The 13,112-nt window shown below is 45.1% G+C and overlaps 1 protein-coding gene across 1 annotated transcript in view; it reads right to left on the bottom strand.

Moving 5' to 3' along the window:
• MCPH1 (microcephalin 1) overlaps positions 1-11,086 on the bottom strand; it is a 2,120,508-nt gene extending 2,109,422 nt beyond the window's left edge. The window contains exon 1 of the mRNA XM_069606102.1: positions 10,965-11,086. Within this exon, the coding sequence (XP_069462203.1) occupies positions 10,965-11,004 (40 nt within the window). The 5' untranslated portion in view covers positions 11,005-11,086. The remainder of the gene's footprint in view (positions 1-10,964) is intronic.
• Between the last annotated feature and the right edge of the window lie 2,026 nt (positions 11,087-13,112).

The following is a 13,112-nucleotide window of genomic DNA, read 5'->3' as shown; positions in this document are numbered from 1 at the left end:
CCCTTACGGAAAAGACTGAGAAAACAGGGGGGTGGGGGTGACTCCAAATTACCTCTAAGACTCAATACGAATTTTAACTCTCCACAACACTACAACGCCCATAATCCCATTCCCCTATTGAAATCCACAAGGACTGGGACGAGGAAGAGGTAGATGAGAGTCATGAGGTTTATCCATAGGAACCCATGGACAATGGATTCCTATGGGCAGTTTCCATGTTGTCCGGATAACGAGGTCAGGCAGGGAGGGAGGGACAACTATTCACACCCGACTCCAATTAACTCTAGCTAAGAGTATAAAAGCAGCAGCCAGGAACAGCATTGTGAACGAGTCAGTGATGCTGGAAGGTACCGGAGTGCAGGAGAGAGCCCTAGTGAGCTGGAGAGACCCTGGGAGACCTGAAAGGAGAAGGTGAAAACCGCCCAAACACAGGTCCTCCTACCAGAGAGGAGATTGCTGTGCACAATTCAAGATGTAATGGTTCGGGGACAGCCTGCCCCCCACCCCCCTCACGTACAGCTCGAGGGACTGTCAGCTGGAGACAGGGATCTCTACGTTCACTGATTCTCCCAATGGGGTTCGCGGGCGATTGGGGCTTTGAACCGGCTAGCGTCACAGCACTCACCAGGCTTAAAATGTGGAGTGAGATGGGCGTCACGCCCCATACCATGAGAATTTCCCCCTCTGGAATTGCGTGCCCTCTCTACCGCAGATGGACTCCGGCTCCCTTGCAGTTTGGATGCAGCATGGTATCTGCACACTGGGATCATTGTTCTCGGGTGAAAACAATATTCAGACCTCCGATATTCCTGAATTTGTGCGAGGCAAGACCTCACAATGGCTGCAATATGCGGCCTACGCAAGGTGTGTAAAAAACTGTGGGAGTGTATCACAGTCAACCCCGAAAACAATACTTCACTGGGGGTTGTGATAGCTCCAGATGACATCACTATACCATCTGATCCAAACCCATTCCGACACACCACATTATAATGCGTGAACTAGATGGGCTGAAGACCTCCAGTCAGAGGTGAGCGACGATCTCTGGTCCGACCTCTGTGCACAAACAAACAAGGTATCATACAATTCCCGATTCAGACTGATGCAACTAAAAGTATTACACCGTTATCAATATACCCCTGGTCGACTTCACCTCTTCTCCAAGGATGGCACAGGGACATGCCCACGCTGTACGTTTCCTAATGCTAATTACTTTCATAGGATTTGGGATTGCCCCCAACTCATGCTCTTTCGGAAGGATGCATGTACGACATTGTCTGAAATGATTTGTAAAGATGTTGATTCCTCGCCCCCATTATGCCTGTTCCATATCTCCTACCCCTCCTTGACTGACGTGTGCAAATTTGTATGATTATGTCTCCTCCTGGCTAAAAGATGTATTCTGTTACGATGGGAAAGTGCATCCCCCCACCCACAACAAAGACCATTGGCTAAAGGATGTGGTGTGGGCTATCATGGAGGCTCAGTGGGCACACATGCAGCCACCCGAATCCCGACCTCGAGATATATGTCTCCGCTCAAGACATACCTACTGCGCACTATATCAACATCTGATGCAGTCATAACCGCACAGTCCACATGAACTACACCCTTGTGATGACTTGTCCCTGTCAGACACAAACTGATGTAACCCAGTCTACACTTTACCCATGTATCAACAATTTTTTGTTTGATGTTGCCTAAAAGAAAAGACCAACTGCTCGGATCTTTCTACCAACAATGGTATTTCACTGCAACTGTCATGTCTTACCAAGTGTGCAAAAAACAAAGTGCTCATAACCCTTTAGTTTGTTATCAAGGTTTATCCCCAGATATTTGTAAACAGATACCTCCTTAATTCGTACCCCCTCGCGCTTCCAATTTACTTTTTGGGGTATCTTTCTAGATGGGCTAAAAACCATAATTTTGCTTATAGGAGGTGTTAACTATTAATGAGTTTAGATCTGCATATTCCATCAGATTATCCAGCGTATTTTGGAGACCAATTGGAGTGAGATCCAGGATGACTAGGTGCTCTGCATAACCCAGCCATTGTAAAATTGTTTCAACTATTTTGGGTGAAGTAGTAGCAGCATCCTTAAGTGCACTACCAGCATCTGAGAGATAGAGATTGAACAATATGGAAGCCAAAGTACAGTTACAGTGTTAGTCCAAGAAGTGGTTTTCCCTTGCTGGTCCAATCTTATTTTTACTCTAGTCTGGTCGTGGAGTAGAACAATCATCTTGAGGAGCCCCAGGGGAATGCCCCTGACACGTAACTTGTTCGAGAGTCGCCCTCTGTCTACTGTGTCGAAGGCAGCACGGATGTCTACCATGGCCACATATACTGGGGTCTTCCTTACCTTCCAAGCTTGCTCGACAGTAGTGACTAATGCCAGACAATTGATAATCATACTGGAGCCTTTGCGAAAACCCACTTGGTTGAATGGGATGAGGTTATGACTACTGCCCAATTTTCAAGTTCTCCAAGTAAGATGCAGGCGAATATTTTTTTTCGACAAAGCATCCAACATAGCCAGAAATCTATAGTTTCCTGGATGTTCATGCTTACCCTTCTTCCAGACGGGAACAATGATACTGTCACGCCAGCTGGAAGGAATTGCTTGAGCAGCTTAAATTCAGCACAGTAACCTATGCAGTGTTTGTGCCAAGATATTAGGGTCTAGTTTGATTAACGAGCTACAGATACCATCCAGGCCAGGAGCCCTGGAAGACTTGCTGGAGGTAATAAGCTTGCAGATGTCAGCCATACTGTTCTAATACGATCTGCCAGTTAGCTAAAGTAAATTAGTATATCGGCACCACCAAGTCCTCTGCACGAAACAACTGTGCTAAATGTAGCACACAGGCTGACTCCGAGACCCCGTTGAAGACTCCGGTTCTAGCCTTATGCCCATTGACTATGCTCCAGAAGTTTGTCGATTCCTGTGTGAGTGTGGCATGGACCAATACCTTCCATCGTGAGCATTCCAATGTGTATTTGTGCCTCATGAGTCATTTTATATACGTTTGACGGCCTTAGCTGAGGCACAATACTCCATCAGACATAGACGAGTATTAGCGAAAGTGCACAGCTCCTTACGAAGAAGCCTTCTTTTCTCTCTAATTAGTCGATCAGTCATTTGCATGAATACGGAGGAAAGGGCAACAGTCAGTCTGCATATGGGCAGACTTTTGCTCAGAGCATTGTTTGATAGAGTCCATGGATAGTTCAAATTGTGTGATGACTAAATAAGCCAGCTCAGAAACCATGGCGTCCTAGGACCAATATGTTCTGAGTTGCTTCTATGCAAGATTGATTGTTCAATGGGAAAGGCACAGCTTATTGCACAATCATTCCATGACATTCAATTTAGAGTTGGATTGATGGTGAGGTCACCAATAGAGACGTGTGATTTTCAAGCGTGCGATGAGAAGCTAGTGATCAATCTCCTGTCGGTGGGTTATACACGTCGTCCACGATTGTGGTTGTGTTTGCGATGAACATGTAATCAATAGTGCTACTCTCACCATTCCTAACCCGTGTACTAGGCGGGCAGTCAGATGGTACTGCTCCATTTACCATGCTAAAACCTGCAGCAAATAGCATGGATGCCCAACTCCTACCACGTCGAAGAGTTTGTTCTGGGAGTTAGAGCTCTCACAACTCCAACAGAATCCCTCTAGTGCGAGAAATTGGGGATTCCGTCATTGAAGTCGCCGCAGATCAAAACTGGATGGGCAATGCCAAGTCCACCTAGAATACTCTTGAGCTGTTTGACCATGTCAAATTGCACCGTTTCATATGGCGACAAACATAAGTTTAGAACAATTAGGGTTTGGCAAGAGTGATGGTGAAGGGTAGCAGGAACAGTGATCCGACCAATGAGTAGGTTATCCGATGAATCTCAACTATACTCAAGTCCTGCCTTACACCAAGTATAAGGCTTCTCTTCGAGCAGCCTCTGACCCTGAACAGACAGACAAGTTGGCCACCACACATAGTCGTCCATGTGGTCTAATAATCCATCTCCATTCGACAAGTGTGCGTTTCCACGTGTAGTCCAACTCAAGAGGAGGAAGGGAGGAGTGCAGCCATCATTAGGTACACTTAGCCCCTCATCCCTCCACCATATTGGTCAATCATTCCCAGTGGCGCTCTTCTCCCCGAGTAGCTGATGTTTTCATATTGCTCTGACGAGCAAGTCGTCCAGCAGGGTTTGAAGCGTTCCTACCACCAGGAATGGAAGTTGAGCCAGGGTTCCCTGGCAGAAATACTGGCCGCAATGGTGCACCCCCTCCGACCCTTCGTCCCTGGGACCATGCCCATTCCTCTTGTGGAATTGCGTTTCGATTACTTCACAATCATAGCCCAATTTAAACAAAGATGCTCCATGATATATGGTAAAGTGGAGACCGCTTGAAAATGTACAATGGATGTCGCTCCTCCTCCAACATATCCACTATTGGAATATCACTACTCCTAATATGCCGCAAAGGAATAGTGGTATGTAGGAGTTCTAATATGCGGAATCGATTGATGTAGAAGCTGTCAGAGTCGTGGAATATACTACATAATTTTTAGGGCATTAACAATGGATGTAGAGTTGGTGGACTTGGTATCCAAGATGTCGGCTCTAGTATCACGGCCAAAGTTCACCTGAGTTGTGACGTTATTAGTGCTACGTCGTACTCTTGCTGTTGACGCAACAGGTTCAATCAATGGTTGCGTAAAAAAATAGCTCTTTCCAAATTATGTGTTACGTTGTCTTGATAATGACTGAGGATTTTGCATTGGCAGCCTCTTTCAGTGGCCATCATGGCACACATTAGTCCCCGAGTGCTTTTTGTTCTGGGAATGATTGTCTTGACCACAGTCATTTGTGGGCACTCCTGTCATTTGAGCGTCAGATTGGATCTCAGCCAATATATTCGTGACACAGTTGTTCGGGTGTATTGTTTTTCTCGTACCAGATAAGAGTAGCACTAAGTTCTCCCTGAACGGCAGGAAAGGTGACTAACTCACTTAAGTGCTTCTGTGAGGTATTCAGCCTCTTATTTCTTGGGAAATCCTCATACACGATTGCTTGTGATTCATTTATTCTTCTTCCTCCTCCTCCTCCTGTACCAGGCAGTGGAATTTGGGTCAGTAGCCATTCTTTTATAGGTCTCAGAGTCAGGATGAACTCCATTTAGAGTAAGGTTTCCTGCACTAGACTGGTCATGATAACCGTATTGTCCATAGCCTCTGTTCGTGCGGGCAATTTTTTGTGGCTCTGCTGCAGCACACAATTTCGCCAGCTTTTCGTTGATGGTATTAGACTCGTTGGTCAACTTGACCGATAGAGTAGAGTATGCCAAACATAGCTTTGGATGTTGGGCTGTGGTTTGCAAGATAGCATAATGCCACTATCCTGCAGAAAGGAGGTGGTCCTTGCGAGCAACGACTGAGTAGGTGTAGAGTGCCACGTTACGTTCCCATCCTGATTGTTAGATTGGGCCACTGAGGCCTGCAGAGGACTAGATAACTGACTAGTCTGATGATCCTTATGGTTGGGGTAGTCCTCCATGAACTGTGCAGCTGTTGATTCTAGGCATGGAAATGGGCCGGTTTCCAATAAACACAGTAGTAGTAGTAGACAGGCCCCAATTACCGTCAGTCAAATCCGCAATATGTCCTGGAGCTGGAGTAATCAAAGCCAGTACTACAGATGCTATAATCATGGTGCCAATACACGGGAGCTTAGCACTTAGTTCTTCAGTAAGTTCTGCATGAAAGTCAACAGAGGCTTCCTGTAGAGCATTGTCCGAAGCCTGATAAAAGTCAGTGATTTTGGTATTGCGCCAAGACTCCAATGGCTACCGTTAGTTGAGGACAGTAAACGCTGTGGGCTGCTATGAGGTATCCCTTTGCATATAGTAAAATCAATATGTTCCTACACCAAATCCGCCTCTGTTCAGCAAAGCAGTGACATTGGATCGAATAGGGCAGTTGTTTTCCACTTCTCCTTCTGGAGTAGTCATGAGCAAGGGAGAGTCAGAGGTTGGAATGTTTACTTTTCGCATAACCGTAGCGCGCTTGGATGCTCGGGCTGTGTCGACTGTGGTGGCTCGTCGCTTTGTTGTGTCTAAATACGGCGAACACAGGAGAGAAAAGGAGATCTGCTGCAGTCCTTTTACTGAAGTATCGAGTGGTGTATGTGCAGTTTATATGCAATAACAAACATAGTTTCCAAGTGTGTGTTAGCAATATGTCGCACTAGGGAAAGCTTAGCTGTCAGATGACGTTGTTGCGGAGCCCCAAAAGAAATGAGAAATCATCCATCAGCAGTTGGACCTTCAAAAGGTGGCTCTCATAGGTTACGGTCGGAGATGATCGAGTGCCCTCATGCCCAAACACCAAAACAGTCAGCTCACTCCACGTAGAGTGAAGTTTTTAAATCACAGGTTCCTCCTTCGCAGGTCTAAAATAGTGGAGGTGGTAGAAAGACTAAAAACAGAATGGTGAAGTCCAACGTTTCAAATTGACTTGGTAGCCACAGCCTTTTACCAAAACACTCAGCTCACTTCAACAATTTATGAGCCCTAACAGCAAAAGCCTCCATTCTTTACAACAGGATTAGCCTACCGGGATGACTGTCACGAGAGAAGGGCACTCTAGGCCTCATGGTGTAAACAGGGCTGTGGCCTCATAATATAAATGTACTTGTTTTTTTCTTTTCTTTTGGCAACCAGGTTGCAAGGCTGGCCATAGCGTCCTGAATCTGAAAGGGAATCTCTAACTGCTTGCATTTTCTTCCCAATTCCTCCATACATGTGTTGATTTCTTTCCACGCCCGAAGACCTTTATACCCTCCCGGTAGGCCATTCTCACCTCGCAAATATACGATGGGGAGGCACGATTGAATGAAGTGAAGATGTCTGCAGTCATACAACTTAGGACCAAGCTTTTTCACAAGTGGCCTCATTTTCGTTTCAAATGTAGGAGCTCATCCCCTACTGCTTGAAGAAGTAGGTTTTGTTTAATCGTGTTTGTTACAACAAATCTTAATTCACAGCATATCTCCCTTCTTTGCATTGAGCATTCCTCTTTGTAGAATAATACAAGTGCAGATGTAATGTTTTAATCCACCGATTTTACCTTATAGTCTTTGGACTATACAAGTTTTCGGTTATACCAATTTCTCCTCTAAAAGTGAACCGGGCTTGTTTTGCCTAAGGTGTTTTTATAACCACTTATATATTAGCAGATGTATAAGCCAGAGGGGTTTCACAGTTAAGTCAAATAGGCTAAAACGTTTTGGTGGTTGGAGATTCTCTAGGTGCATGGATCTCAAATTTATTTTTGCTTCCCGACCCCTACGTTAAACAAATGTTATGCCAATCAATTCCACCCAATACACAATAAATATTTAGGTGGGAGATTTGACAAGTTTGCTTGAGGTGGCGATTGGTATATGCGCCTACTGTTGCAGGTAGGCGTTTATCATTTGGAAACAGGAGAACTGGATTCCTCATATCACCAAACTTTTGTGATCCTTGAATCACTTCCCTCTCTGATCCTCAGTCCAAAGTGTTAAATTGGGAGTGCATAAAACAATGACCAACAAGTGCTATCTAAATACTAAACATGCATTGTCGAAGCCACCAACTTTGGCTTGTGCACAGGCATTGCAAAGAGATTTATGAGGAGCGAGGCAAGGAGGGACGGAGAGGAAAAGGGGGTTAGTGCAGGGTTCAAAATTGCTGGGAGCTATTTAGCTCCTGGTTTTAGCCAAGGAGAGCCTGGTTAGCTTGACAACAACAGCTACACTTGACTCCTCGGGCAAGTGGTGCCAAACACACATAGCTATGTGATATTTACTGTAGCTTTGGGGATGTGTTTAACGGAGTATGAAGGCCACGCCCAAGGGACATTTAAAGCATATTGTATAATATGCACATTGACAAGTTAAAATTTGCCTCTTGAGCTCATGTTACATCTGCTCAATGCTATGGCCCGACTCCTGGTTTCCTAGAGGAATCTCCTGCCTAACGGGTGATGCTGGATACCCAGGAGCTGCTTTTTGCTCCTTGTCAACAAACCCCAATTTCGACCCCAGTTAGTGATTAGCAAGGGGAGAGTGGCACTTGGCACAGTCTGCTATTATAGTGTTAATCTCACCACTTTCCTTAATGTATGAGAAGGGAAACTGGTGCAGTGCACAGGGATGGATAGACTTCAGCAGAAAAAGGTTCACATGTACAAAAACTAATCAGCAACTGAAACCAGCTATAAACATTTAGAAATAGTAAAGTGGAATTGCAAACCATGCACTCTGCCTTCAAGTAGAAAACCTGGGTCTGCAGAGATGGATTATAGCACAGGTTGAATATTGCAAGTGGTTAAATGTCAGCTATGAGAACGGCCAACTGACATCCAGAACCGTTGCTCCTGGATCCAGTTACATCATATTTTAAATTAACGGAATTCACCTGGTAAAATAAAATAGCCCCTGGACGAAATTCAGGAAATGTACAGACACTCATCTGGGAGAAAGTACAACCAAAATAAGCCATTTGGAAATAGCCAACTGGAATTTACACCAAGCCTGTGCATGAATAAAATGAGGGAGTACCGACTATTAACAGCAAGGTGGTGATAGGTCAGTTGACTGCTACAGTATCCAGTTTATGACATTCTTTATTTCAAAATATGGTAACCTATAAATATTGCAGAAATGAAGATAGGTAGCTTTTCATGCACCATCACCAAAAAAATGTGTGCAATACGCAAGTCACAATTTGTTAATGCGCTTCCACATTAAAAGGCTTTGCGAGTCCTATATCTATATAAATAAAAATGTAAATGTTCGTTTGTTCAAAATCTTAAACCTCCAAAAGTTCTTCACTGATTGCTTTGAAATTTTTACACAACGTTGCATTCGAATAGGCACGTGTTTTTATATACTTACTATACACAGATGTCATGCTTTTTCTGAAAAACAGCACTATATGTTGGACGTAAAAGCAACACACGCTAAACTAAATATTTTATGATTCCATTTCAATGTTTCCGATTTAAAATGGCTTAAATACGTGCAGAGGAAGCAGCAGAGTGACGTGCAGCCATGGTTGTGAGCACGTTCTGCAGCTTCAGAGAGTGGCAGAAAGACGTCAAGAAGAAACAGCAGATCAGCGTCAAACACGACTCCATGCTCAGCAATCCCGCGATTACAATCGCCTTGCATTCCGGTACAACCCAGCTGATGATATATAGTTTGAGCCAGCATGTTCCCATCGGCACTATGACTGAAGTGTTTCCTTATTGCAATGCTCTTAAATTTATTGGAGAAATTAAAGGAATTTGTTGCGCCGCCGGGAAGATTAAACTGCCTCAACTTGGAGAACCACCAGAGCCATTAACACTTTGCTTCACGGATATACCGCCGAATCAAAGCATTTCCTATCTAACATCAGGAAATACAACTCATGCTTCCAAATGACGTCATTCGTCAGAAATCGTAACCACTCAATTCATGCCAACTTGCGTTTGCAATCACCATCAACAAAGCTCAAGGCCAATCTTTAGAATTGTACGGTTTAGATCTAGACACGGATTGCTTCTCACATGGACAATTATATGGTTCGTGTTCTACAGTCAGCGAACCAGACAATCTCCATATCTGCACAGACAATGAAACAACAACAAAATATTGTAAACCCACAAGCATTGTCAAATTAAACATATTAGAAACGTGTGCTTTCTCTTTTCTTTCCCATTTAACCAGACAGAGCCACAGCAACGCGTGGCCAGGGACAGCTACTTTAATATAAAAAAGTATTCTTTCAACTTTCATGAACCTTCAAAATGCATTTTGTAGAAACCATAACATTTAGGAACACGTATTCTGTGAATATTTTGGCAGTTTTACTCCTGTTTTAAATGTTTCGTGTGTGGTCTTTCAATGGAGACCTCCATCTAGTTTTTATATGAAGGCACAGATTTGGATTGTACTGCATAATGGAGGTGGCTTCCTGGGTAAGAGAGGATGTCAGTCCCAGGACTTGATGGACAGTTAGGCTTGGCGTATTGCTGGTTCCAAATACAATAAGGTAAGACAGACAGGCAACTGCCCACCCACACCCTGCCAGTCCGGTCACTCTCCAAACTACACACGCACCAGAGCTCCATAACATTATCACCAATATAAAATAAATCACTACAAACTCTCCACCAATGTTGTATCAAATTCACGGAGGCGTCTTCATGGAACAATTTCAGAGTGACTTGGGTCAAATAATGGCATGGCTACACCATTTTGATCAGACTGCCTTAAATTATGGGAGTTGTGGACAACATGTATGTAGCACGTTTCTAGTTATATGTTATGCGTGTATTTTCGGGGCATAAACAATCTCTTCCTGCATTTGCACCCATTTATCATAGTAGTCCCCCGTCAGTCTTCTTTTAAGAGGGAACACTACAGTGATTTCCAAAGAATGCTGGTTGAAATGTTTTTTCTCTCTAGTGTTATCCATGACTGTTACTTACACAAGCACTTTTAATAGCACGCTTGGTTGTGTGAGAGAATATCATTTTCATTGTAAAACGCAAACCTCCACACCATATCCGAACTAGTTATCGGCGTCCGGGTGCCTTTACTGGCATTGCTATGCAACTAGTCACCAGTTCATTGACTTGGACGTGGCTTTATTTACTTAGATTTGCAGACAACATTAACTAAATGTGGGCTCCACCATCGAAATCACGTCTCCTGTTCAAGGCGCTGCTGTGCCATTGAAAAACAAACATACTAAACGAAGGGTTAACCATATGTTTCCTCCTAGTCTGACCAAACACTGCCACAGCCATGTCTGACAGCACACGAATCTTCTGCTGACATGTACGAGATCGTCTTCCTAAACACATCAACCCTCGAAAGAATGTTCCCTTTTCTCCCCAGTTCCCTAAAATAATTCACCTTCCAGTATAGTCCCCCGGTCACATCCCAAAGCATCCATAGTTTGGCGGCGGAGATGCTGTGAGCCGGGGCTGAAGTCTCGCACAACTCCGCTGGTTTAATCCGCCGCCACTTGTTCAAAGCCAAACCTGAGGATGCGCATCGAGGCGCGCGTGAACTACGTGATTCCGTCACAGGATGCCAACTCCCTGGCTGGAGCGAAGGATATCGCCATATTAGAGTGGTGAGTAAAGAGGTTCGTAACTGATGCAACGCGTATCTTCCGATGCGACGGCTCTAGTTTGCAGACTTGTATTTACAAATACAATTGACCTGTATAGAACGATTTTCTAAAGAAATATCTCATTTTGTATATTATTGTTTTTTGCACGCTTTCTGTCTTTATTAGATTTACGTATTCGCTGCATTTGTAGGAGAGAAACAAAATAAATTCCAGATGCCTTGGGACTACTAGGAAAGTGTGGTGTTGTAAACGGCGTCAACATTATTTGGAGTGATGCTTGGGGAGTTAATTTAGCCCATTGCACAGAGTTTCTACTATAATGCTCTTCAGAAACATAGCTTTAACCCATAGCTCCCAACCTTTTGTGTCACCAAGGCGATTTTCTTTTTGGGGGGTGAGAGCCCATAGCATAGCTCTCAACCATTTGTCTTGCAAAGGTGGGTGAAATCACCCGATTTTGTTTTTGGCGGGTGAGACGCACATTGGAATGAATGGGCGTGCAGGAGGCTTGGCGGGTGAGTCAGCCCTTTGCAAGGCGGGTAACACCCGCCAAAAGCAGGTGAGTTGAGAGCTATGTTTAAACCGACGTCCGCTCAACCTCATGCCAGTCATAGACTTCAAGTATATCAAATGCCATCAATCCACCCACTGACCCAGTGGCGACCAACCCAATAGGCTGTGGAGCAAATACAGGAAAAGTGAAAGCCAGGACTATAGTACCTACATGCCAACATTCTGACGCGCCTAGGAGGGAGATATCTACAGAGAAATCGGGAGACAACAATTTCCCCATAGGAATGCATTGGGTAAATAATTATTTTAGGCGGGAGAACATGAAAAATAGCAGTATTTTTCAATAAAAAATCAGGAGTCTCCCGCCTAAATCGGGAGGGTTGGCATGTATGATAGTAGAACTCTGTCCATTGTCTGGATCCACTTGCTGTGGTGTATCCCTTTAAGTGACTGCATTACGCAGTCAAGTGATGTTGAGCCAATAAAGCACCAGTCAGAGCAGGTGACCCTGTGAGACAAGTACTCGTGTGTCCGAGTCGTTCCCATAGCTCTCAACCATTTCTGTCACAAAAGTGGGTGAAAACACCCAATTTTGTTTTTTGGCAGGTGAGAGCCCATTGAAATTAATGGGCGTGCAGGAGGCTTGGCTGGCGAGCCAGCTCTTTACAAAGCGGGTGACACACGCCAAAAGAATGTGAGTTGAGAGCTATGCATTCCTCAAGCGCTCTGTGCCTGACCTGGTCCAGGCCACCACATTGGCAAAGAGGCGGATGATATCGCACGTGCGCCGATGGACCATTTCTGCCCGCAGCAGACTCCTGACTCGCCAGCAAGACACAGCAACCTTGCAGCCCCCCCCTCCACCTTCTCTGCTACACAGCAATGAGTCACAGCAGGCGCCCTGACACGTGGAGGTACCAGGAGGGCGTGGCGCCTAACCCCGCTTCGGTCTACATGGACTTCAACAACAAAAAAAAAGAGAAATAATTAAGTCAATCAATCCGTGACCTCAGATTGCTGCACCTACACGTGTACAGGCTCTAGGCCCTTGTCACTGCGTCCTGGTGGTGTGCGCATTACCAGCACCCAGTTTCCTTCCTGTTGGGGACAACCCCACATTGAGCATCACGTGCCAGCAGCGAGGGACAGACTCCACCATCCAGCACCACATGCTGCCACTGCATCTTTGGGTTGCAGTTCCTTGGGGGAGTTTTTGTGCACCCAGTAGACCCACCACCACCACCCTGGAGGTCGCGGTGAGCAGGGTTGCAGCTCCAGTAGTTAGCGCCTGTGTGCCCTGGCCCCAAATTTGACTTTGCCTGTATATCCCTTGCCCAGGCGACCCCTGGGCCTGCTTCTACATAAAACCGCCACTGCAGTGAGCCATGGGGGAGGAGAATGAGGCACCTGCA

This window comes from Ambystoma mexicanum, chromosome 4p (genome assembly GCF_040938575.1).
Source record: "Ambystoma mexicanum isolate Mex_15411 chromosome 4p, UKY_AmexF1_1, whole genome shotgun sequence".
NCBI lineage: Eukaryota > Metazoa > Chordata > Amphibia > Caudata > Ambystomatidae > Ambystoma > Ambystoma mexicanum.
This window is presented reverse-complemented; position numbering and strand designations above follow the sequence as displayed.